Source organism: Physeter macrocephalus, chromosome 18, assembly GCF_002837175.3.
Source record: "Physeter macrocephalus isolate SW-GA chromosome 18, ASM283717v5, whole genome shotgun sequence".
NCBI lineage: Eukaryota > Metazoa > Chordata > Mammalia > Artiodactyla > Physeteridae > Physeter > Physeter macrocephalus.
This window is the reverse complement of record NC_041231.1, coordinates 40,447,052-40,468,930: the sequence shown is the minus strand read 5'-3', so window position 1 is coordinate 40,468,930 and position 21,879 is coordinate 40,447,052. Positions and strand designations below refer to the sequence as shown.

The window sequence follows — 21,879 nt, the reverse complement described above, 5'->3', positions numbered from 1 at the left end:
GACAGATGTAATGGTTCCTCGGGAACAATCATTTAAGCTTTAATGGTAACTCAATCATAAGTCCACAGATTTTTTTTTTTTCTAGCTGAGATTTTAGAAAATTACTTGTGAATTACATACTTGTTTTAGTTTGCTCTTAGTTTTTTAGCATAAAGAATACCTTGATTGGCTTTTGTTAATCTAAACATGCTTCCTGGGCAACTTTTCTGCTTCCCAATTTAGTGTCTTCTGTTGCATTTACCTAGTTATTTGTGAATTGCGCAGAAGTCAGGGAAGCTTTTAAGTTCTCATACTCCATTAGGAATAATTTGTTTTCAAAGGTAGTGTGTAAATTCAGCAACCAAAAATGAATTGCTTGCGTGTCACCTGGGAAAGAGAAAGTTAACAGTAAGACGTGAAGTGTTGCTGACACCAGGAGGTGGTGTCCAGGGAGCCACGTGACTGTTCTCAGAAAACAGTTGCCCTGGTAGGTTTGCTCACATCCCAGGTGTAGTCTCAGTGGGCTTTGGTAAGCGGAAGAATCGAGGGATTCTTGTTATGATAGACATTTGAATTGAAATGATGATTTGAGTATGGACAATATTATGAGAGAGTTGAGAGAATATCCTGAAGAGGATCTTTAATCAAATCTGTTAATTTTCACCCTTTAATCCAAGGAATGAATATGACAGACAGTAAAGAGAATCTGTGATAAGGTTTCCTTAGTGTGAAAGTAAATTTTTAAGTGCCCAAGTCATGGAGACTTGAAAAGGGTAAACCTGTTTCAACTCCCAGATTTATGTATTCAAAGCATTTTGAAAATTAAGAAGCCAAAAGTTCACCGTCAAGATGACTCAGAAGTTCAGGCCAGAATGAGTCCCTAGAGAAGTCAGGGCAAGCCTGAACAGTTGCAGTTGGATGATCCTGGCCCGAAAGTCGCAGATCAGTTGCCTTATTCCTCGTTCAGGCTTCTGTCCAGAACCTCATGCTAGTTTAGGTTGCATGTTTACATTGCTGCAGTGACTTTACTGGAATCTTAGTTTTAAACCTTAGTTGAATCAAAATGGACACCAAAACAGAGATGCTTCTTGCTAGGTTTGCAGAACTGCAGGTGACCTGCATTTAGGTCACCGTGACTGTCTGTATGCCCCCCCTCACCTGGGTGGGTGGCACCACTCTTCTTTGGTTGTAGTTAATGTGGTGTCTTTGAATGGACTCCCACCTCCCAAACAGCCTTGCTCCTTTCCTTTAAGGAAGAAGCTCCTCCTCATTGTGCATCTCACCCGAGGTTTGTAAGGTGTGACTTTGAATCCTAGGTTTTCAAGTGACTTGTCAGTTTCAGAAGCATTCATGCCGTCTGCATGTGAATGTGAGTGTCCATGGCTTACTTTGGAAGGCTTTTGGGAGTGGGGTTTTGTTAAGTACCCAAGTTGACCTGGGTCCTTCTCTGCCGGAGGATGCACAGGCTAAGTTTAGAATATGACCCGATTTTGCATGTCAAGAATTGTTCTTTTTCCACCCATGTTTTCTTGTAAAAATTTTAAACCCCATCAAATCTTCTACTAGGTAAATATTTTTAAACCACGCAGCTTTATTACTCTCCTCCCCAAAGAATGTAGTTTGAAGTTTTCTCATTTTGGTAGTAGAGGCCATAACTGCCATTGTATTACTAACAATGCAACATGAAATTGAAGGTGCCTAACTGCTTAAAAAACAAAATTAGCCATCATACTGTAACTCTGGGCAAAATGAAACAGAGGAATGAGAGGCGGCACAGGCACGAGTGGGCTCGGTCCACGTGAGTGAAGACGAGGAATCACAGGGACGTGCGTCCTGCATTCTTGCTGCGCATCTGCTGCTGAACATGTGTTTCTTCTTACTTGTCTTTGGTTTTCTTCGGTTGTATTCAAAGGGCCTTCTGGAACCAATAGTGCCCTGTGTTTTCAGGTGTCTAAAACGTTAAGATCTGAAACAAGTAAAGCGACTTACACTGAGCTTTTTAAAGCTGCGCTTGAGAACATTTCCCTGAGTGGGCCGGGGCCTCAAGGAGCCTGTTTTTCAGCAAATTCAGCAGGAGAGATGTGTGCAATGTTTCACTCGGTTTTGTATTTGACATCTTCATTTGAAATGCTGTGATGCAATATCATTCACTTTGAATGGGGAAAATGCAAAATTGTGTTTCCCTTTTATCTGTGTGATTCCTTAAGAAATGTGTTTTTAACAGTATGTGTTCTAAATGGTTTTTTATTCTGTATTCCTGCTTTGGCCATGTGGCTCTCATGACCTTCAGTGTACCAGAGTCTCAGCGCCCTGAAATGTGAGCATGAGAAGCTCTGGGATTTACAGCAAGATTTTTGTTCCATGAGCGCAATACAGCATCATTAACATTTTTAATGGTATGGATTTTATACCATCTGTGTATGTTTGCAAATATTAAGTTATTACCTGTTTTCAGATGAGCATTTTTCATCCTAAATTTTATATGTTTGCAAATATATTTTTTTAATAAAAGTTCAAAACCAAGTTTTAGCACCTACTAAATTTTCATTGTGTTTTTATTGAATTTACAGAAATAGGAACTTTTGAATGAGTTGCTACACTTTGCCAGAGCCTCCTACTGCTGAGAGGGAGTGAGGTGAGAGAACAAAACAACTCCGTTTATTCCTCTGAGTTTTCCCCAGATGGAGGGTACAGGTCTAATCATGACCAAAAACACTGTTTTACAGGGGACTTAACCGTCCAGGTCACTTCCCAGATTCACTCAGTTCATGTGTATTGAGCCGTCATATGTGCCAGGCATCTAGGATGATAAGGAAGGAAAGAGGGAGGGAAGAAAGTAAAATGTGATCATTATGGGACATAGGGAAAAGGAAAAAAGTGTTAATCATATATCTCCCTAGTAATTGTTCACATTAAGTGTGTTTCCAAATGAAATTCTCTCTAAAATGTTTGTTAAACCTGCCTGCATTTTTAGAGCAGAGCATATGCTTAACCCTTGCTTTATGACTTTTGTAGACACACCCCAGTCATCGTTAATGCATGCTCATTCAGCACTTAAGCATTGCTGTCCATTATTTTCCTGATCTTCACGATAACCCATTTAAGGGAGAAGGGAGTTGAAGCCGAGAGTGACAGGGCCTGCTGCTTGTTAAGCCAGTACTGAGTTAGGGACCCGAAGCCAAGCAGACCAGAGGGCTGGTCTAGAATTCCTTTCTTGACTCCATCGCCTCCATGATAAATTATTCTAGATTGCTTTTTATATTTCCTTAGGTCACACATTACCACTGTTTATTGAAAGCTAGTTCGACCTACTCACGTGCTGCTTTTCAGCTGTCATGACCTAGGAAACCAGGTAACCAGGTTCATTGGAATTTCATGAAAAACTAAGGCCACTGGATCGTGAACAAGAGCCATAGGGATTGGGATTTTAGGCTTCCTGGTTGTTTCTAATGATGTTTTCACTCACCGTTTATGGATCCTGGTTCATGCTGTTGCTAAAAGATACCTCGTCTTGGGCTTTCCTGGTGGCTCAGTGGTTAAGAATCCGCCTGCCGATGCAGGGGACACAGGTTCGAGCCCTGGTCCGGGAAGGTCCCACATGCCGCGGAGCAACTAAGCCCGTGCGCCACAGCTCCTGAGCCTGCGCTCTAGAGCCTGTGAGCCACAACTACTGATCCCCGCGTGCCTAGAGCCCATGCTCCGCAACAAGAGAAGCCACCGCAATGAGAAGCCCACGTACCGCAACAAAGAGTAGCCCCCGCTCTCCGCAACTGAAGAAAGCCCGCATGCAGCAACAAAGACCCAACGCAGCCAAAAATAAAATAAATAAATATTAATTAATTGATTAATTTTTAAAAATACCTGGTCCTTAAGTAAGTGTGTGAGTTAGAAATTGCTGAGGCTTCTGTGTTTGTCAGAGCTACAAGAACCAGCCTGTCTCTCCTGGATGAGCAGCTAGAAATCCGGCCACGGGGTTTCCTCTAAAGATGAAGCCGGGTTCTTGGAAAGCTGAAGGGAAGAGCAGCAAAACAGTCACTAAATCAAGCAAACCCTGGAGCCCAGCCTGCATTCCCTCCTTCAGACCGTGTCTTTTGGGGTCTCTGTTACCCCAAAATGTAACGGGAAGACGCCAACAGATTTCTAAAGGGCTTAGATCAATTCAAGATTCTCCATCTGTCTAAGTTTGCTGCCACGCTCATGCAGACGGAACCATGGCAGGGCGGGAGGATGGGGCTTACACATATCTCTTCAGGTTCACCAGGCAAATTAGCTAAAAGTAAAGCTGACTACTAAGAGATTTTTTATGCCCAGCGGTAGAATGGCTCGGAAGGAGGTGATACAAAGGCCACATGACAGTCACATCATGTTTCACAAACCCTTCTTTCACGTAAGTTTGAATATATTTGAAGTACAGTCCCACAAGTAATCATAACCGACGTTTGTTGTGTGCTGTGTGCTCTGTGTGCATTCTTTAACCCTCCCCACATCCCCGGGCGGTGGAGGCCATTCAAAGTGCAGCTTCGGGAAAGGGCCACTCACGACACCAGCTTCCTGTCATCCTGGGAAGGGGCAGAGGCCCTGGCTGTGGTTAGACTGACGTCAGCCCATCAGTCTAAAAAGGGCCCCAGAATTTGGAGCTGAGAAGGCGGCCACAGTCCACAGGAACTGCTGCTTGCTTACCACGTCCCTGCCCCTCCAGAAAGATGGGTCTGGTACTGCCTGAGCCCTGGCAAAGCTCTAGAGGCACCCCCAGCAAACCGCCTGCCATGTTCTGTGGAATTTCTCAGTGTTGGCAATGGTGCCCTGGCTTCTGAAGCATGTACGAAATCTGGACCCCTACACATTTTGCTAACCAAGCCCTGTTTTGTTGTTTCTATATCTGACGCATCCCTGCCCCCAGAGACTGCCCCTCCCAGCCTCTCCCAGGCAGGGGTCTTTCCCCTGGACAGAAGGGCTAACATCCTCTCCCGTCCTGCTGGCACCGAGAAGCTTCCCTGACTTCTGTTTGACCCTTACCCTTACCCTTACCCTTACCCCAACAGGGCCCCTGATGGGGCTAGCAATGTTGCCGGCAACACCCTCATTTACTGTGTGGTCTCCACCCCAGCAGGCACCTCACCCCCTTTTAAACAAATATTTTGTCATTTCACCTTTACCATTTTGACCTAGAATTCATAGAGAATGTAGCCTATGCCTACATAATTTTTAAATAGGACCTTAATTGTGATCTAAATGAGAAGTTTTAAAGTAATTTATAATCAGATGTTCCACATTAAATATGGAAATGCTTGGGTATGACTACACAAATTCTCAGAATGCCCCCGTAAATAGGAGCCCTGGTCTTCACTCTGACACGGCTCCCCTTCACCCAGAAGACGGCTGCTCTCCCACAAAGGGCCCGTCCAGGGCCGACACACCTGGGAGCCAGCCCCCACCCCCTCCATCGCCTGCCCTGACTCACTGGGCTCCTGCCCAAAAGCAGACCGAGGAGCTGTTTGCGCTCCAGCCCAAGATGGCGAGGTTATTAATTAACATTCCCCGAGGACTTTGGAGCCCTTAAATGATGGGTCAGTGCGATGGCTGGTGCCTCAACCTCAGAGAAAGGTAGGAGGGAAGGTGAGAGAGAGACACACACACATACCCTATTTGTTGGTCCCCATCCGACCCTTGGGGCTGGGGGTAGCAGCTATTCTGTCCCAGACTCAGTGCTGGACACTATGGGCACAGCCCCACACACGCCTGCCCTGTCCCCTTAGCCTGGGCTCCGTGGTAAACTGTGATTTCGGGAGAAGGGATGCACGTCACTCTGTGGAATAGAGTGACTTTCACCGTCCTGACCACCTGGGGGACACATGTCATTGCCTCGTTTTCCAGATGAAGGAACTGACCACTGAGTGATTTGCCAAAGGCCATCCGTCCAAGTTCACCCAGCTAGGGGGCAGCAGAGGCAAGAGTTGACCTGGACGTGTTCAATTCAAACCTCCCTCTGGGTTTGTGGAACGTGGAAAAAGCTTTCGGGTCCCTGGAGAATTTTGAAGCACGTTTGGAAATGACAGTGGCGTTGCTGCCAGTCACCTGTTGTTATCCCTTCCTCCCAGGTATGGCTCTTCAGAGGGCTTTCTCAGCCCTAGGCCGGGGGTTGGGGGGTGGGGGGGTGCGTGGGAGTGGCTCAGAGGCATCCTGCCAGGACACTGGCCGACCTGGGAAGCCGAGGTCCAGATCTGAAATGGGTTTATTGTCTCAATCCCCATCACCCGTGCCAGCAAGACACAGGTACAGTTTGGTGGCAGGGAATACTGTTATTTCAAAATTTGCTGTCGGTTGTCACTTCCTCCTTGGAGCCTTCCCTGATCTGCAGTCTCAGCAGGCAATTCTTTGTACCGATCACAGGACAGGGCCGTGTGGCCCCTGCCGGCCTGTGACCTGTGATCTGAGAACCAAGACAGGATCATCTTCTTCCCCAAACATCTGGCACAGTGCCGGCACACAGGCCCTGGTAAATGCAACAAAGGAGTGAATTCATGAGAGAATCAAAGGGTCAATTGAGGCCTCATCAAAGTCACCAGAAGGAAGATGTCATTGCTAATTCTGGGGGTGGGGTGGGGAGAAAAAGCCATTGTGTTTGGAGGGCAACCAACCTGGGCTTGGGACTTCCTGTGGCTGCTGACCGCTCCTCCCAGCCAAGCACTGTTACAGCTTCATGTTTCCCAGGAGGAGCCCTGTGGCTCTGAACAGGGAAAGAAAGGATCCCTCTCCATGCCTTTCTCCAGACTGCTGCAGCCCTACTCCTAAATAACCACCACTTCAGCTATTCAACAACTGCCCAGGAGAAAATCCACTTAATCTCCCCACAACAAAACAAAAATGTTCATCTTTAATATCCACAGGAACAAAAGCCACCTCTACCACCCAGCTTGCTCAGGGAAACCAGGAGATATCAGAAGAGAGAACAGGGTGACAATCTCTCCCCACTCTGTGCCGCAGGCCATGCTGGTGGGCCCGGCTGCCCTAGAAGTGCCCTGACTGTCAACAGCACTGCCCAAGCCCAGCCCGGCATGGCACACCCGGACAGGAACTGATGGGGGCTGTTGAGGCAGCTCCTTACTCCCCACCCAGGGAGGTGCACAGGCTCTGCTACTCAAACCGCAAGCTGCAATGACTAGGCACTTTTCCTTGGTGTGCAAGGAAAGCAGGCCTGGCAGTGCTGCGCTGGGCTCCATGCTGGTGCTCACCTTTCAGGAGTGCCAGGTGCCTGCAGCCCCAGCCTTTGGGGGTGACTCAGAGGGTCGACCACCCAATCTGGTCCTGGGATTGGCCAAGGACACACAGTGGTGACCAGAAAAGAAGCCCTCTCTCCCAGAAGCAAGTGCTAGCTATAGTGAAAGCATAAGTATTGTTTGATACAGTACAAACGCGGAAGCAACGAAAACGTCCAACCAAGGGGGGACAGTGGATGACCTTCCTCCGCGCCAGTAATAATTCTGGGGGAGAAAAGCACGTGGACTCTGCGGGAAAGCATTTAAGATGCACAGTGATATAAACCAGAGGGATCATGACCTTACTTAAAATATTTATGTTCATGGATAAAAAGGAAAAAAAAAGGCTGGAAGAAAATAACCAAAATGTTGTCCTTAGTGACCTCTGGATGATGGATAATGGGGGATGAAGTTTTCCTCTTTGTGTATCAGTCAGGATACAAGCAGAGAAGCAGAACCTGTAGGTCTATATTAAAGATTTGTGGCAAAGAATTGGATTGCTCCAAGGTGGTGGGGTGAGGGGACTGATAGGTAAGTCACAAACTGCAGAGGAGGCTGGAGCTGCCACAGAAGAAGTCACTTTTCTTCTTCAGCCTTTCAACCAACTGAATCAGATCCACCCAGGTTATCTAGAATAATCTCTTTTACTTAAAATCAACTGATTATGGGATTTAATCACATCTACAAGATACCTTCACAGCAGCACCTAGGTTCATGTTTAATTGAATAATTGGGGACACAGCCTAGCTGAATTGAAACAGGAGGGAAGGGGGGCAGGGCACAACTTTTGAAAGAATGGCATAGCCCGAGGACATGACATAAACGGATTAGAACCAAATGGGTCCAAGATGGTGGACAAGTCGACTTCTACTAGACCTTGAGCCTCAGTATACGCTCATTGTAACACATCAGTAAGCTAAATGACAAACCCACAGGTTCCAGGACAGTTCCAAGGCCAACCATAAGGATGAAAAAGTGGGCAGTGGCCCAATTCCTGGAAATCCCTGCCCCTTCCCGGGATAGCTGGAATACTCCTCCCACTCATTAGCCTATGAAATTACCCACCCCTATAAAAACTGACAATCCCATACACTGGTGCCTTTCTCACCTTCTGAGATGGCCCACACTCTGTCTGTGGAGTGTGTTTCTCACTTCTTACCTGTTACTTTGTCTCACTGAATCCTTTCTGCAATGAGACATCAAGAACCGGAGCTTCATTAAGTCCTGAAACCAGGTGTGCAATCTCAGTTGGAAGACTGGGGGTTTTGGCCGGGTTCTAGTCCCGGCCATGTGGGTTCAAGCCCCAGTCTGGGTTTGAGTCCCGGCACGTGAATTCAAGTCCCAATTTGGGGTGCATGGTTTCAGAATGACATATAAAACAGACTATCACAGTATTTTGCTATATTCTCAAATTTTCTACAAAGAACATGTGTTGTTACTCGTATAATTTTTTTTCTTTAAAGCAGTAAATGACAAAACCACCATGAGATACCACTTTGCACCTACAAGGCTAGTTAAAATAAAAAAGACAAGAGGATGGGCTTCCCTGGTGGCGAAGTGGTTAAGAATCTGCCTGCCAATGCAGGAGACATGGGTTCAAGCCCTGGTCTGGGAAGATCCCACATGCCGTGGAGCAACTAAGTCCGTGCACCACAACTACCGAGCCTGCATGCCACAACTACTGAAGCCCACGTGCCTAGAGCCCATGCTCTGCAACAAGAGAAGCCACCGCTATGAGAAGCCCGTGCACCACAACAAAGAGTAGCCCCCACTCACCACAACTAGAGAAAGCCTGCGTGCAGCAACAAAGACCCAACGCAGCCAAAAATAAAAATAAATCAATTTATTTTAAAAAATTATTAAAAGATACATTTCTGCAAGAAGAAAAGTGAATCCAGAGAGAAGATTTGGGAGTAAAGAAGCAACCCTGACTGGTTCGAGTCCCAGTCAGGGTTTTGGCCGGGTTCGAGTCCCAGCTGCGTAGGTTCAAGTCCCAATCTGGGTTTAAGCTGGGTTCAAGTCCCAGCCTGTGGATTCAAGTCCCAATTTGAGGTGCACAGTTTCAGTACCACGCAGCTTACGGGATCTTTGTTCCCCGACCAGGGAATGAACCCAGTCCCCTGGCAGTGAAAGCGCCGAGTCCTAACCACTGGGCCACCAGGGAATTCCCAAGTTGTGATTTTTTTAAAAAGCAATAAAATGAGAAAGGAAGGAGAGAGAGCCATGTGCACCTGGGTTAGAGCTGACTTCTGGCAAAGTCGAGGAGCTGGTGAGTTATCCCCCGTGTCCAGGTTCGCTTTCCCCACCCCTGCCTCCCTGTCATGGGGCTCTTGCCCAGTGCCCACGGTCCCAGAGTCTGCAGGTGTCCTGGAGAAAACCATCTATAAAACTCATCTCAGAATTCTCTCTTCTCATTGGTTTTCCCTTTGCTAACTGGCCAAGGGGGTCTAATACCTCCTGCTGCCTACATACCACTGCCAGGAAGAGCTTACAGCTGTGAAAATGAGGGTAGCCGCCCCACCTTGAATTTGCTTTCCCCAGGCAGAGAAAGGGAAAACAAGAAGAAACCTCTGTTTGTTGTGAGAATGAGCCCATTTTACAAATGTGAGGAAACAGAGGCCCAGAAACATGCAGGGATCCACCCAAGGCCATGCAGGTCTTGGATTCCCTCCCTTTGCCCTCTCCCCCAAGCACATGGCTGGGACCTCTCTACTAAGAGGCAGAGGTGACTGAGTCACAACCAGACTTCCTGGAGAGCTCATTGCCAAATATGTATCAAGGGCTTTAGAAGGGTTGCCACCCTCTGACCTAGCAGTTTCCCATTGAAAACTCTGGGAAAACTCGCGGCTAAGCTGCCAGGAGAACAAGGATTTAGGTACCACATGTTAACTGCAGGGTAATACATCTTGGTGAAAACCTGGAAGCACTCCAAATACTCATCACTGAGGGATGGTTAATAAATGAGGACACAGCTCCATGATGGGACAATACACAGCTAGTAAAAACGATGTCTTTGAAGAATTTGGGAATGCTAATGGGAAAATGTAAATGAAAAATGGAGAATTTTATGTGATCCTGACAATAAGAAAACAAAAGAAACTATAGTAGCAAACACCTATTGAAGGGACCCCCACTTCTACTCTCCAGCCCCTCTCCCTGACCCTTGACCCTGTTTTATTTTCTTCAAACAATTGTAATAAATCAGTATTTGTCAAATGAGGGAATTCCCTGGCGGTCCAGTGGCTAGGACTCCGAGCTTCCTCTGGAGGGGTCACGGGTTCAATCTCTGGCGGGGAGCTAAGATCCTGCATGCAGCGTGGTGCAGCCAAAAAAAAAAAAAAAAAAATTTGTCAAACGAACAAATGACTTTAACAGTGGTCCTCTTTGGGTGGCATTACATACAATTTTAGTTTACTTCTAAATTTTCTATACCTTCCAGGTTTTTACAATGAGTGTACTTCACTTTTACCTTTGGAGGGAGGGAGGGCAGTGTTTTTAAAAAACAAGAACAAAAACAAAAGTTAAATCAGAAAAATCAGAGGTTCTGTGAGTTGAACTGTGTGTCATCTCACATCCCTGGGGGCAACATTATCAGAAGAAACTTTACCCTAAAATGCCTCTGGAAGGAAATTTCCGGCATTGAGAGGAGAGATAGATTTATTAAAACTGAATTCTTCATCAATCTACAAGCCCGTTAGAGAGTGTCCAAGAGTGGGCCCTCTGCTACGCATTGGTGGACACGAGGCTGGACACATCCTCGCACAAGGACACATCCCAGGCCCCCACAGGCTTTCAGCCCCGGATATGAGTCAAAAACAGTGTCCTGAAGACCCAGACTGGGATGTTGCCTCCACTGTAAGCCCAGTGCTGACTTAGGGCCCCCAGCACTAGCCCAGGCCTGCCCCAGGAGCCGCACGTGGGCCAGACCTGCCAAAGTGATGCCCAGTGCTGTCATTCAGGAACACAGCTGCTTAGGACCCGTTCACGCCTCATTGGTGTCCACTCAGGGGATGTGCAGAAGCACATCAGGATAGCTCTGCCCTGAATTTCATGTCAATAGCAGAGCAAGGGCAGGAGGGACCTCCCACTGGTGAGCACCTACCGCCTGGAGGTTTGCTCCCAACTCAAAAACATCCAAGGAAACAGCCTGGCTTATGAAACACAGAGGCAGCTTTACATAATCATGAGGAATTACAAGAAAAAGCACATTCATAACAATGCATCTCCAGGGCTTCCCTGGTGGCACAGTGGTTAAGAATCCGCCTACCAATGCAGGGGACATGGGTTCAAGCCCTGGTCTGGGAAGATCCCACATGCCGCGGAGCAACTAAGCCTGAGCACCACAACTATTGAACCTGCGCTCTAGAGCTCGCAAGCCACAACTACTGAAGCGGGTGCACCTAGGGCCCGTGCTCCACGTCAAGAGAAGCCACCGCAATGAGAAGCCCATGCACCGCAACGAAGAGTACCCCGCGCTCGCCACAACTAGAGAAAGCCCGCGCACAGCAATGAAGACCCAAAGCAGCCATTAATTAACTAATTAATTAATTAATTTAAAAAATAAAAATTAAAAAAAAATGCATCTCCCAATCTCAACAGTGCTTTTTTCAACGTGGAATTTTGTTTTGCTTTTTTTTTGGATTATAAAAGTCAACAGTGTTCACTAGCACTAAATTCCAGCCAAAGAGAAATTCGTAAAGTAGAAACCCAAAGTCTCCCTCAGTCCAACCCTCCAAAGTCCCCCATGGCTTGAAGTCTGTCCTTGCAGCCTCTGTTCTGCCCAGACACACTTACGAACACACACTTGCATGGGTACACACGCATGCACACACACACACACACACACACATGCGTGTGCACACTTTATTTTTGACAGAAATAGGATCACTCTCTACCTGCTGTTCTATACCTTGCTTTACTCTTTACATGTCACGGACATCTCCCCACCACAGCTGGACTTTCAGGGCTTCACTTAGCCCCATGGTGTAACCAGCGAGGCATTGAACTCAGGTCTGTCCAGGTCTCCCCAATGTTTTTCTCTGGAGAGTTCTCAGAACCCCAAAACAGAATTGCCTGAGGGTCTTCTTAGAAATGCAGAGTCCCAGGCCCCACCCTAGGGCTTCTGATTCAGAAGGTTAGATGTGGTGACCAGGGATTCATGTGTAGAATAACTGTTTCAGGCAATTCTTATGACTCAGCCAGCTAGGGGACTGTCACGTCCGGTGATTGGGACCCTTAGGAGCTGCAGTTCCCCACAGGCCCTTCCAATTTCTGTCCGCAAGTCAGAAATGGGGATACTTTAGAGTATCCCCATTTCTCAGGAGGCTTGGTCTTCACGCCGATTGGGTGAAATGACCACGTAGGCCCCCACCAGTCCGTGCCTGCTGCCATTGCAGACAACCTTGCCCATGGAACTTCCCTCAGCATCATCTCCCAGGCACAAAGTTCCTAGCGGAAGGGCACAAGCGTTGTGGAGGTCTTCATGTCCAAGGGTCTAGTTGGGTGCCCAGATCTGGGCAGCAGGAGGAGCTAGACCTTGGCTCTGCCCTGTGCCTTAGCTAAGGCACCCAGACCTTGTAGGCCAGGGGCGTTGGGGAGGGGGGCGGGAGGAGAAGGCTGTGGTGATGCCAAACTGGGTCTTATTCACCTGGAATCCTGGGATGACAAGAAGCTGCCCTGGGGTCCCTAGAGCCCCACAATGGGGCAGGTGGAGGGGCATTTTCTTCCATCACTGCTGGATCCCCAGAGCCATGAAGAGACCTGTGCCACCATTAGAGACCAGGGTGGGTGCAGAATGGCAAGGATTAGTCCCATTGGGCAGAGGAAGAAATTGAGGTTTGGAACAGGAAACCACTGCTCTAAAGGCCAGAGTTGGAAGGCACAGAGCTTCCAAAGGTTTTCAAAGGTATGTCCTTTCTTATCAGACTGAGGGCAGAGGCACATGTCAGGTCTCTGACATGGCATACCCTTGGGGCTATCTCACTCCAATCCAGTCTGCAGCCCTTGCCAGCTTTGGAGCCAAACTTGGGTGGGCAGGCCTCCGTGGGCTGGGCCAGCAGGACCCAAGTGCTATGAGATGCACTTGGCTTAGGGTCTGGCTGGGCATCTGGAGCCAGGTCAGCAGAGGAACAGCCAAGGAGCACCCAGAGGTGGGGTGGGGGACTCAGTCACATTCAGTCCATTGTCCCTCATGACCCAGAGCTCTGAGTGTTGCCAAAAGACACAGAGGGGACACAGGCAAGGAAGGCCTGGCCACTTGTCTCCCTCAGCTCACTCAGGGGCTCAGCATCAGACAGATCTGATGCAGCCCCCTCCTCAGCCACTGATTTGAGGGGATACCTTTCTCTGTCCTCTGTAGAATGGAGCTTCTTCCTGTATAAGACGTGGTAAAGGGTATCAGCCTCCTGGGGTGGGGTGGGTGAACTCCACCGACAGCATCTGTGATGACGGTCCCCTCCCTACTCCCACTCGGGGGACCCTCGTCCCCCTGGGGTCCAGGGGACCTGGTAAGAGCAAAGGTGGGTTCTCCTGTCCCTACAGACCTGGAACCAAACCCAGTGATCTCCCTAAGAGTCAGCAGTGTTATTAGGCCCTAATAACTTGTGAAGGGTTTGCCTCTAGTAATTTCTCAGTTAACGTTAGCTGATATTATCATTACTACTAATATGTATTCTCATTTTCATAATCCTCATCCTCCTACAGGCTCCTCAAGCCCTGGGGTCCCTCTCTGGGGCTGGGGCTTGAGGATAGGGCGTGTTTGCTAGGGCAGAGCCCCCTGCACGCAACAGCCCTGTGAGCTTAATTGACCTTGCCAGTTTCAGTTTGCTCATTTTTACTAAGGGATAATCTATGAAGCCTCCCCTCTCAGTTTCACTCCAGGGCTTTGTGGAGGAAGGAGAGCGGTCTGCAGTGAAGATGCGAGTCAACAGGAGAACCCTGAGCCGGGCCTAGAACCTGCAGTTATTAACACATTATTTGTGTCGATGGTTAATCCCGGCATGGCAGTCCAGCCTGACTCACAGGAGCCTGGCAGCCCGCAGCTGCCCCGCAGATTTCGGGGGAAGGAAAGAGGGAAGGAGAGGTTAGGTGGGTGGACAGCATCGGTCTGGGTCCAGAGACTCCCAGGCTCCTGACGGCCTTGGTTTCCTAACTGCGCCGGAAGGCTGAGGCGGGGCTGCCTCCGCGGTCCGGGGGCGGGGCGGGGCGGGGCAAACTGGGGTGATGCCGGCGCCCCGCCCCCGCGGGCGGCCCCCGGGACTCTTAACGCGCCTCCGCGCTGCGTCCGGCCTTAGCAGTTGCCTGCATTTACGCTGTACTGCGTCTCCGCGTCCTGGGCCTCCCCACCCGCCCGTTCGCCCGGCCGCGCCATGGAGGCCTACCATAAGCCAGACCAGCAGAAGCTGCAGGCCCTGAAGGACACGGCCAACCGCCTGCGCATCAGTTCCATCCAGGCCACCACGGCGGCCGGCTCGGGGTGAGTGGGGGCGCAGGGCGAGGGCGCCGGGGCCGCGGGCACGCCGGCTCCATGTCGCGCTGCACGGTGCCACCACGAGGGAGGCGGCCGGGGGCGCGGTCAGACGGCGGAGCGTGCGCCTCGCAGGTCAGCGCCGGAGGAGCCTTCCGCCGCGCCCGCTCTCGGCCCGGCTTCCGCCCGCTGGGGCCCGGCTCCCAGCAGGCCTCAGGCCGGCTCGGCCCGGCCCCTCATTCCCCGCTGTTCTAAGGCGCAGGGGACGCGCGACTCCGCACTGCGGAGGCCCCTCGCCGGCCGTGCCGGGAAGACCACCATTAGTGCCCACTCGCCGAGAGACAAGCCCTGTACCGTGCCCTCGGCACGCGCGGCCCCTGGACCCTTTCCACCCTGGTAACTGGTAACGTTCCACCCACACGTGAGGAAACTGAAGCTCCGAATTTGTCAGTTGCCCGAGGTCGCACTCGGCGAGAGCTGGAATTTGAACCCGTGCTGCCCAACTCGAGAGCGCCTGTTTTAACCCCTCATCTTGCAGAGGAGCCTGGGGCCCCGGCCTTGTCCCTACCTCAAACTACCCGTCCGCTTCTCCGCCTCACATTCCTGTTCAGAGTCACATTCCTGCCACTCTTGGCTTTGGAGCAAGGGTGCTGAGACTCCAGGGGAGTAGGAGTGGGGAGTGAGGAGGAAGGTGGCCACGTGGATGCAGAACCCTGGCATCCCTTCTGGGGTGAGGGCAGGAGGAGGGGATGGGGTGGAGGAGGGGAGACTTGGAAGGTTAAGAGAACCAAGAACCAAGCCCCAGGGCCTCGGGGTGAACGTGCAGGGCCAGCCTCCAGGTGCACTTTCCTCAAGTCAGAGGCCCATCCCCCAGCGTTCTTTCCCGTCAGCCCTAATGGCTCAGAAGATGGAGAAGGGCTGTTGCCCATCGCAAGGAGCCTTCTCTGAAGATGGCCAGTTGCAAGGGACAGTAATGATAACTGGCCACTGTGCAGCTGGAGGCATCAGGTGGGGTAGTTGAGAGGGTCAGCTAGTGAGTTGTTTCAGAGCCTGTTTCCCCTCTGTAAAATGGGAACAGTAGTAGCGTCTACACACTGAGTGGTTTTCAGGATTCCAGCCCTTTGGGGCGGGGCATGAGGCTGCCCAGACAGCATGTGATGGGTTCATGAAATGATTTGGAAGTCTGGGTGGGGGATGGTTTCCAGGAACCTTCCCAGCCAAGTCTTCTCTTTAGAACAAAGACAAGATTCTTGCTTCTGGCTGATTTCATACAGGATATGCTTTTAATGAGTAAACCTGTTGACCAGCAGGGTAGGTAGCCACTCACCCTGTGTGCCTTTAAGACACCCATTTCTCAGAAGGGATTAGACCTCTCCTGGGAGGCCATTGCCCTCCCATCCCACCTCTCCCACCCCACCCACCATGCAGTCTTTGGACCCTTTATCTTCACTGGGTTTATATCAGTGGAGATACACTGATACCCGATCATGCGGGGTATCCCTTGGCCAGGCAGGGATCTGGCTTACTCTTGGTGCCCTCTCCTCCGCCTGGCACACAGTAGGTCTGCACACCTATATTGCTTGGTGAGTACTACTGGATCCCCTTCCCTTGACCACTTCAGGGGATCATTTGCCCTGCAGCACCTTGTTGAGCCCTGCTGTATGCTAGGAGCTCTCTAGCTAGATTCCTGGTGGTCTAGCTGGAGGGACACAAAATAGTGTTACACTTCTGAGCATCTTACAGGTCTAGATAAAACCTGTAGGCAATTACAGGGTTCCTGAGTGGTAAGTATCCCTGGTGTGACACAGAGCATCCTTTATTGCTAATATTATCTCATGGATTCTGAGAATAACCCTCTGAGACAGATGCTGCCATATCACATTTTATAGATGAGGAAAGTGAGGCTAGTGTGTTAAGTGACTTGCCCAAGCTGGTCATTGGTAGCTGTTCCATGCTGTCCAGTGAGGGGCTCACATTAACCAGGAAGACTTCTTGGGCAGGCAGGCAGCACCAGGCCAGAAAATGGAGAGAAGCTAGAAAGGGGAAGATAAGGCACAGTGATAGGGGAAGATAAGGCACAGTGATATGGGATCTCAGTCAGTTTGAAGGCACTTGGAGAGAAATGAAATAACATTTACAACTGAGGGAGGGGGCGCTCCCAAAGGAAGAGGGTGTCCAATGGGTCTCCTGGGTCTTTGTTAGATAGTTAAACTCTGATTTCTGTGGGGAAAAGATACTGGATTTGGCAACTAAGTTACGCCCAGGTTTACATTGTAATGCCTTAGGGAGGAACTCAAAGTGTCCATTTACAAAAAGAAAAAGTGCAAGATACAGTGATTCCTGTTCGTTTTAAGCATGGGTAAAAAATGCAGGAAAGAAATACTTAGAAAAAAACATGCTGCAAGGCCAAAAAAAAAAAAGGAAATACTTACAAAAAACTTAATTTTTCAGAAGGAAGTAACATTACTGTTACTACCTCTGTCACAAGAGATTTTGAAAGGCAGGTGCCAAGAGCTCTGTGTGCACACACACAAAAAAACCAGTAAAGCCTTGAACAGGTCTCCAGATGTTTGTTTTGAGGCCGACTCTTCCCTCACAGCAATGGGTGCAGTCCATCAGGTGAAGGCTCAGCTTTGAGGCCCTGGCTCTGTGCAGTCATGGCCAAAGTGACCATCCTGTCAGGTTGTCTCCTTTCTCGGGGAGCTTACACCCCCGATGGTGAAACAGCACTTTGGCAAAAGTCTTTTCATGGTCACTGCAGAGGCTGGACTGACATTAGATCAGTGAGGACCAGGCCGTGGTGTTCAGGATTCGGTAAAGTCCTGATATCTCGGTAGCTTTCCCCTTCCTGTAACATCACTGACCAAGTGACAGTGGACGTCACCAGGCCCGGGAAGTGAGGACACTGGCCTCTGTGTCCAGGGAGCTGAGGGACAGAGCCTGCACAGAGGGCTCCTTGTGGCAGCACCCACAGCTTCTCCAGGTCACCTGCCCCTCCCTCCGTGTGCTGGGGGATCTGTGGCAGCCGTGGCAAGGGTCCAGCTCATCCAGGCTTTAAAAGATGAGACTTGATGGCCTTGTCAGAGGGGCCCTTACTGCCGAGGCTCATGGTGGAGATTTCTGAGTTCTCACCAAGCGGGCTAGACTGGCATTATCCAAACAGTGCTGAGTGTCATCTGAGGACGGCATCAGAGTCAGGCCCAGATCTGGAGGCGCGGGTTGTGCTTAGAGGTCCCCTGGGCTCTGACCCACAGTGTTGGGGTGTATACTCAGGAACATAAGGTCTGGCCAGGCCTGGCTGTGGGCACAGGGAGACGAATCTAACCCTGGCTGTGTTCCGACTGGCTGTGCCCTTGTCAGAAAGACCCTTCCCATCCCAGGGCCTCAGTTTCCCCATCTCTAAAGGAGAAGTTCACAGATAGGTGGTTTTTTAACTGGGTTTCTCCAGGGGGTGGGGCTGGGGGACCAGAATGAGCAAGCTCTGGGGTCCTGCCACCTCCTGTTGTGGGTTTCATGTCCTGGGGGGTTCACGTGACCTTGAAGTGGCTGGAAGTACATCCCTCCCTGCTACCCAGCTCTGGTGCTTAGAGAGGCTTTGAGTGCTCAGAGGGCCCCTGTTGGCCCAGCCTCTCTGGGCAGAAAACTGCTGCCTGGGCCTGCTTCTCCATTCGGGCTGTCTTCACCCCAGCTTGGCCCTGACTGAGGCAAGAGCAAGCCCGTTGAGATTACCCCAGCAGCAGCATTTCCCAACTCTGTGTGAGGACACCCGGCTGTCCTGCAATGACTCTGTTCTTTGCCTCTGAACTCATCAGGGCTGATGGGCAGTGCTTCCTGAAGCTGGGAACCTGGTGCAGCCACCTGGCTAGGGTCTGGGATGTTCTCCTGTCTTCCCGTGAGCTGATCACACTGTGGCCCCTGGACCACCAGCTCTGACTCCCCTTGACTTTGCCTGTTTAGGCAGAGGCCTGTTGTCACTAGAGCCCAGTCTCACAAAATCAGGAACTCCCTTATTGCCACAGACTACAGCTACCAGCCCTGGACGCTGGGTCCTTAGGCAGACTCTGTGGTCTTGCCCTGAACAGTGAGGTGAAGTCCACTCCATGGGGTGGGCTGGTGGGAGCTGGCGATTGCCCCAGCATGTGGGTCTAGCTGGTGGGGGCCTGCACTGTTTGGCCTTCTTGCTCAGAAGTCAGTCTCACCCATGGCCTGGCTGTAATCTCTGAGGGCTGCACAACTGGGTAAGGGAGTGTGGCAGCTCAAGTACTTCCTCTGCTGGGCTCTGAGCACCTTCTTCCTTTTAAAAATCATCCTTTTATAGCTCTAGTGAGGTATAATTTTCACATCATAACATTCTTAGTGTATGGTCCAGTGGCTTTTAGTAAATTTAGTATATTGACAGTGATTTACAATAAGTTTTAGTGAATTTACCACTTCCCATTTTAACTCTTCTGGATATTTCATATAAATGGAATCCTACAGAATGAGGTCTTTGGGGGTCTGGCTTTTTTCACTTAGCGCAATATTTGGAAGGTCATTATGTTGTAGCACGAAGTAGTACTTCATTTCTTTTTATTGCTGAATAGTCCATTGTTTGGATATACTACATTTTGTTTATCCATTCTTCACTTTCTCTTAGCATTTTGCTTTGCTCCTAGCTCTTCTGATGGTAGACTGTGTGACCCTGGGCAAGGTACTTCCCCCTTCTGTGGACCTTAGTGGTCCCATCCTCAAAATGAGAAGGAGGTTCGACTTCATATCTGGTATTTTTAGAGCTGATATTTACTGAGCAATTGCCGTTTTCCTATGCACTGTGTCAAGCTCTTTACACACAAATACTACCTCATTCAGTCAGATTCTGCTACTGTCTCCATTTTACATTGAGGAAACTGAGGCTCAGAGAGGTCACATCCCTAGAGTCTTGGAGCCAGGATACATCATTTATTTGTGCACTCTTTGTTCCAGATGCTCTTCAGGCCCGAGGCTACAACAGTGAAAAGACTCAAACTCCCTGCCCTCCTGGAGCTGGAGTTGCACCTAGGATAGACAGGCAACAAATAGCCACATAATGTCAGTTGGCATTTTTAACACGGGTATGCGAGATCTTAGTTCCCCGACCAAGGATTGAACTCAAGCCCACTGCAGTGGAAGCGTGGAGTCTTAACCGGTGGACCGCCAGGGAAGTCTTGAAGAAGGTATTTTAGATAGTGTGGTCAGGGAGGGCTTCTTGGAGGGAGTGGTGTGGGGCATAGCTCTGTTTCTTCACAGTCTGAGGTGTGGAGGCAGTCTTTCCAGGCAGGAGCCAGCCCAGGTGGTTCTAAGAACAGGAAGAACAAGGATGGCTTCTGTCCTGGCATCCTGAGATTCTCTTGCCTGAGTATTTTCTTTTTTAATATATAAATTTATTTATTTTTTTTATTTATTTTTGGCTGCGTTGGGTCTTCATTGCTGCGCACGGGCTTTCTCTAGTTGCAGCGAGCGGGGGCTACTCTTTGTTGTGGTGCGTGGGCTTCTCATTGTGGTGGCGTCTCTTGTTGCAGAGAACGGGCTCTAGGCGTGCGGGCTTCAGTAGTTGTGGCACGCGGGGTTCAGTAGCTGTGGCTCGAAGGCTCCAGAGCACAGGCTCAGTAGTTTTGGTGCACGGGCTTAGTCAGTCCGTGGTATGTGGGGTCTTCCCAGACCAGGCATCGAACCCGTGACCCCGGCATTGGCAGGCGGATTCTTAACCACTAGTTAAGAAATGCCACCAGGGAAGTCCCCTGAGTATTTTTTTTAATATATACCTAAAAAAGAATATAAATGATGTACATGTTATAAATAACTAACCTGGGTGTACCTACCTCCAGGCTTAAGAACTAGGACGTTATAGTGCTTTAGAACCTGCTGGGTGTCTCTCCCTCCTCACAGAAGGAGGGTTTCCCCCAGAAAGAACTATACACTGAGTTTTGCATTTTATTGTTTTCCTTATAGTCTTATAACGTTTGTATAAATTCATAAACAGTATGGTCTTCCCTGCTGTAGAGATCTGTCAGCAGTATGCTTTGTTCACGTGTCGTATTTGTGAGATCTTGTTGAGGTTGCTGCATAGTATTCCATTATAGGAATATATTGTCATTAAATATCCTCTTTATTTCTTTTTGGCTGCATTGGGTCTTCATTGCTGTGCGCAGGCTCTCTCTTGTTGAGGCGAGCGGGGGCTACCCTTCGTTGTGGTGCACGGGCTTCTCATTGCGGTGGCTTCCCTTGTTGCGGAGCACGGGCTCTGGGGTGCATGGGCTCAGTAGTTGTGGCTCCCGGGCTCTTGAGCGCAGGCTCAGCAGTTGTGGTGCACAGGCTTAGCTGCTCTGTGGCATGTGGGATCTTCTCGGACCAGGGCTCGAACCCGTGTCCCCTGCATTGGCAGGCAGATTCTTAACCACTGCACCACCAGGGAAGTCCCTTTTTTTCTTTTTTGAAGAGCTAACTCTTGACTTCGATTTTTAAAAATTGTACATTTGCTTCCTATTTCATAAATTTCCATTTTTTATCTTTCTGCTGTCTTTGAGCTCACTGTATTTTTTAACTTTTTAGGCTGGACCTTAACTGTTGGTTTTCAACTCATATTTCTTACTTTTTCCTTCGGGTACTTATTTCTTCTTCATAACAGATTATTTTTCTTTGTATTTTTAAGCATTGGAGAGGCTGTTGTAGTGCTCACCTCCCTGGTTCATTTTCTGAGGCCTTGAGGCATGTGTATGACATGTGTAGGGTGGGAGAAGGGTCATCTTCCAGCAGCTGGCAGCATTATCTGTTGATAATGGAGAGGAGCCCAGCCAGGGGGTGAGGGATCTTCTCTGCACTTTTTCTGCAGGGAAACCTGTGAGCAAGCAGAGTGAATGCTGAAGGGATGGGTGGTGGTGGGGACATCTGGAAGAATGTCCTCCCAGAGGTGGGGGGCCTTTGGGAGACTTACCTAGGCCCAGCTCTAAGGCCTCAGCACCACCTTCATAGATTGAACTAATTAGGAGTAAGTGGACAGGTTTTGGAGCAAACTTATAACCCCCATGCATCACAAAGAGTTGTGTAGTGGATAAAGTTCCCTGCAGCCTCCCACCTTGCCCACACCCCTCCCTGCCTCTTGCCAGTTTACATTCATGGGTTTGTCCTGTACAGCACGTTGGGGTGGGCCCCCGCCCACAGTTG

At 49.6% G+C, this 21,879-nt stretch overlaps 1 protein-coding gene and 1 long non-coding RNA gene across 4 annotated transcripts in view; one reads left to right on the top strand and one right to left on the bottom strand.

The window, feature by feature from the left end:
- Window positions 1-2,537: 2,537 nt before the first annotated feature.
- On the bottom strand, window positions 2,538-14,702 carry LOC114484327 (uncharacterized). The gene is made up of 3 exons (XR_003677064.2): window positions 14,615-14,702; window positions 3,841-3,987; window positions 2,538-2,779 (listed from the first exon to the last, which is right to left on the bottom strand). It is a non-coding gene; the product is annotated as an uncharacterized lncRNA (long non-coding RNA).
- TKT (transketolase) overlaps window positions 14,456-21,879 on the top strand; it is a 27,227-nt gene continuing 19,803 nt past the window's right edge. Inside the window, exons 1-2 of one of the 3 annotated variants that reach the window (XM_055079530.1) lie at window positions 14,644-14,709; window positions 19,663-19,892. Coding sequence is in view for 1 of the 3 variants with exons in the window: in XM_007107170.2 (XP_007107232.1) it covers window positions 14,603-14,709 (107 nt within the window). In the remaining 2 variants the exon portion in view is untranslated. Of the gene's footprint in view, window positions 14,710-19,662; window positions 19,893-21,879 lie in introns of all 3 variants that reach the window. The other 2 variants (XM_007107170.2, XM_028479822.1) reach the window with 2 other exon arrangements.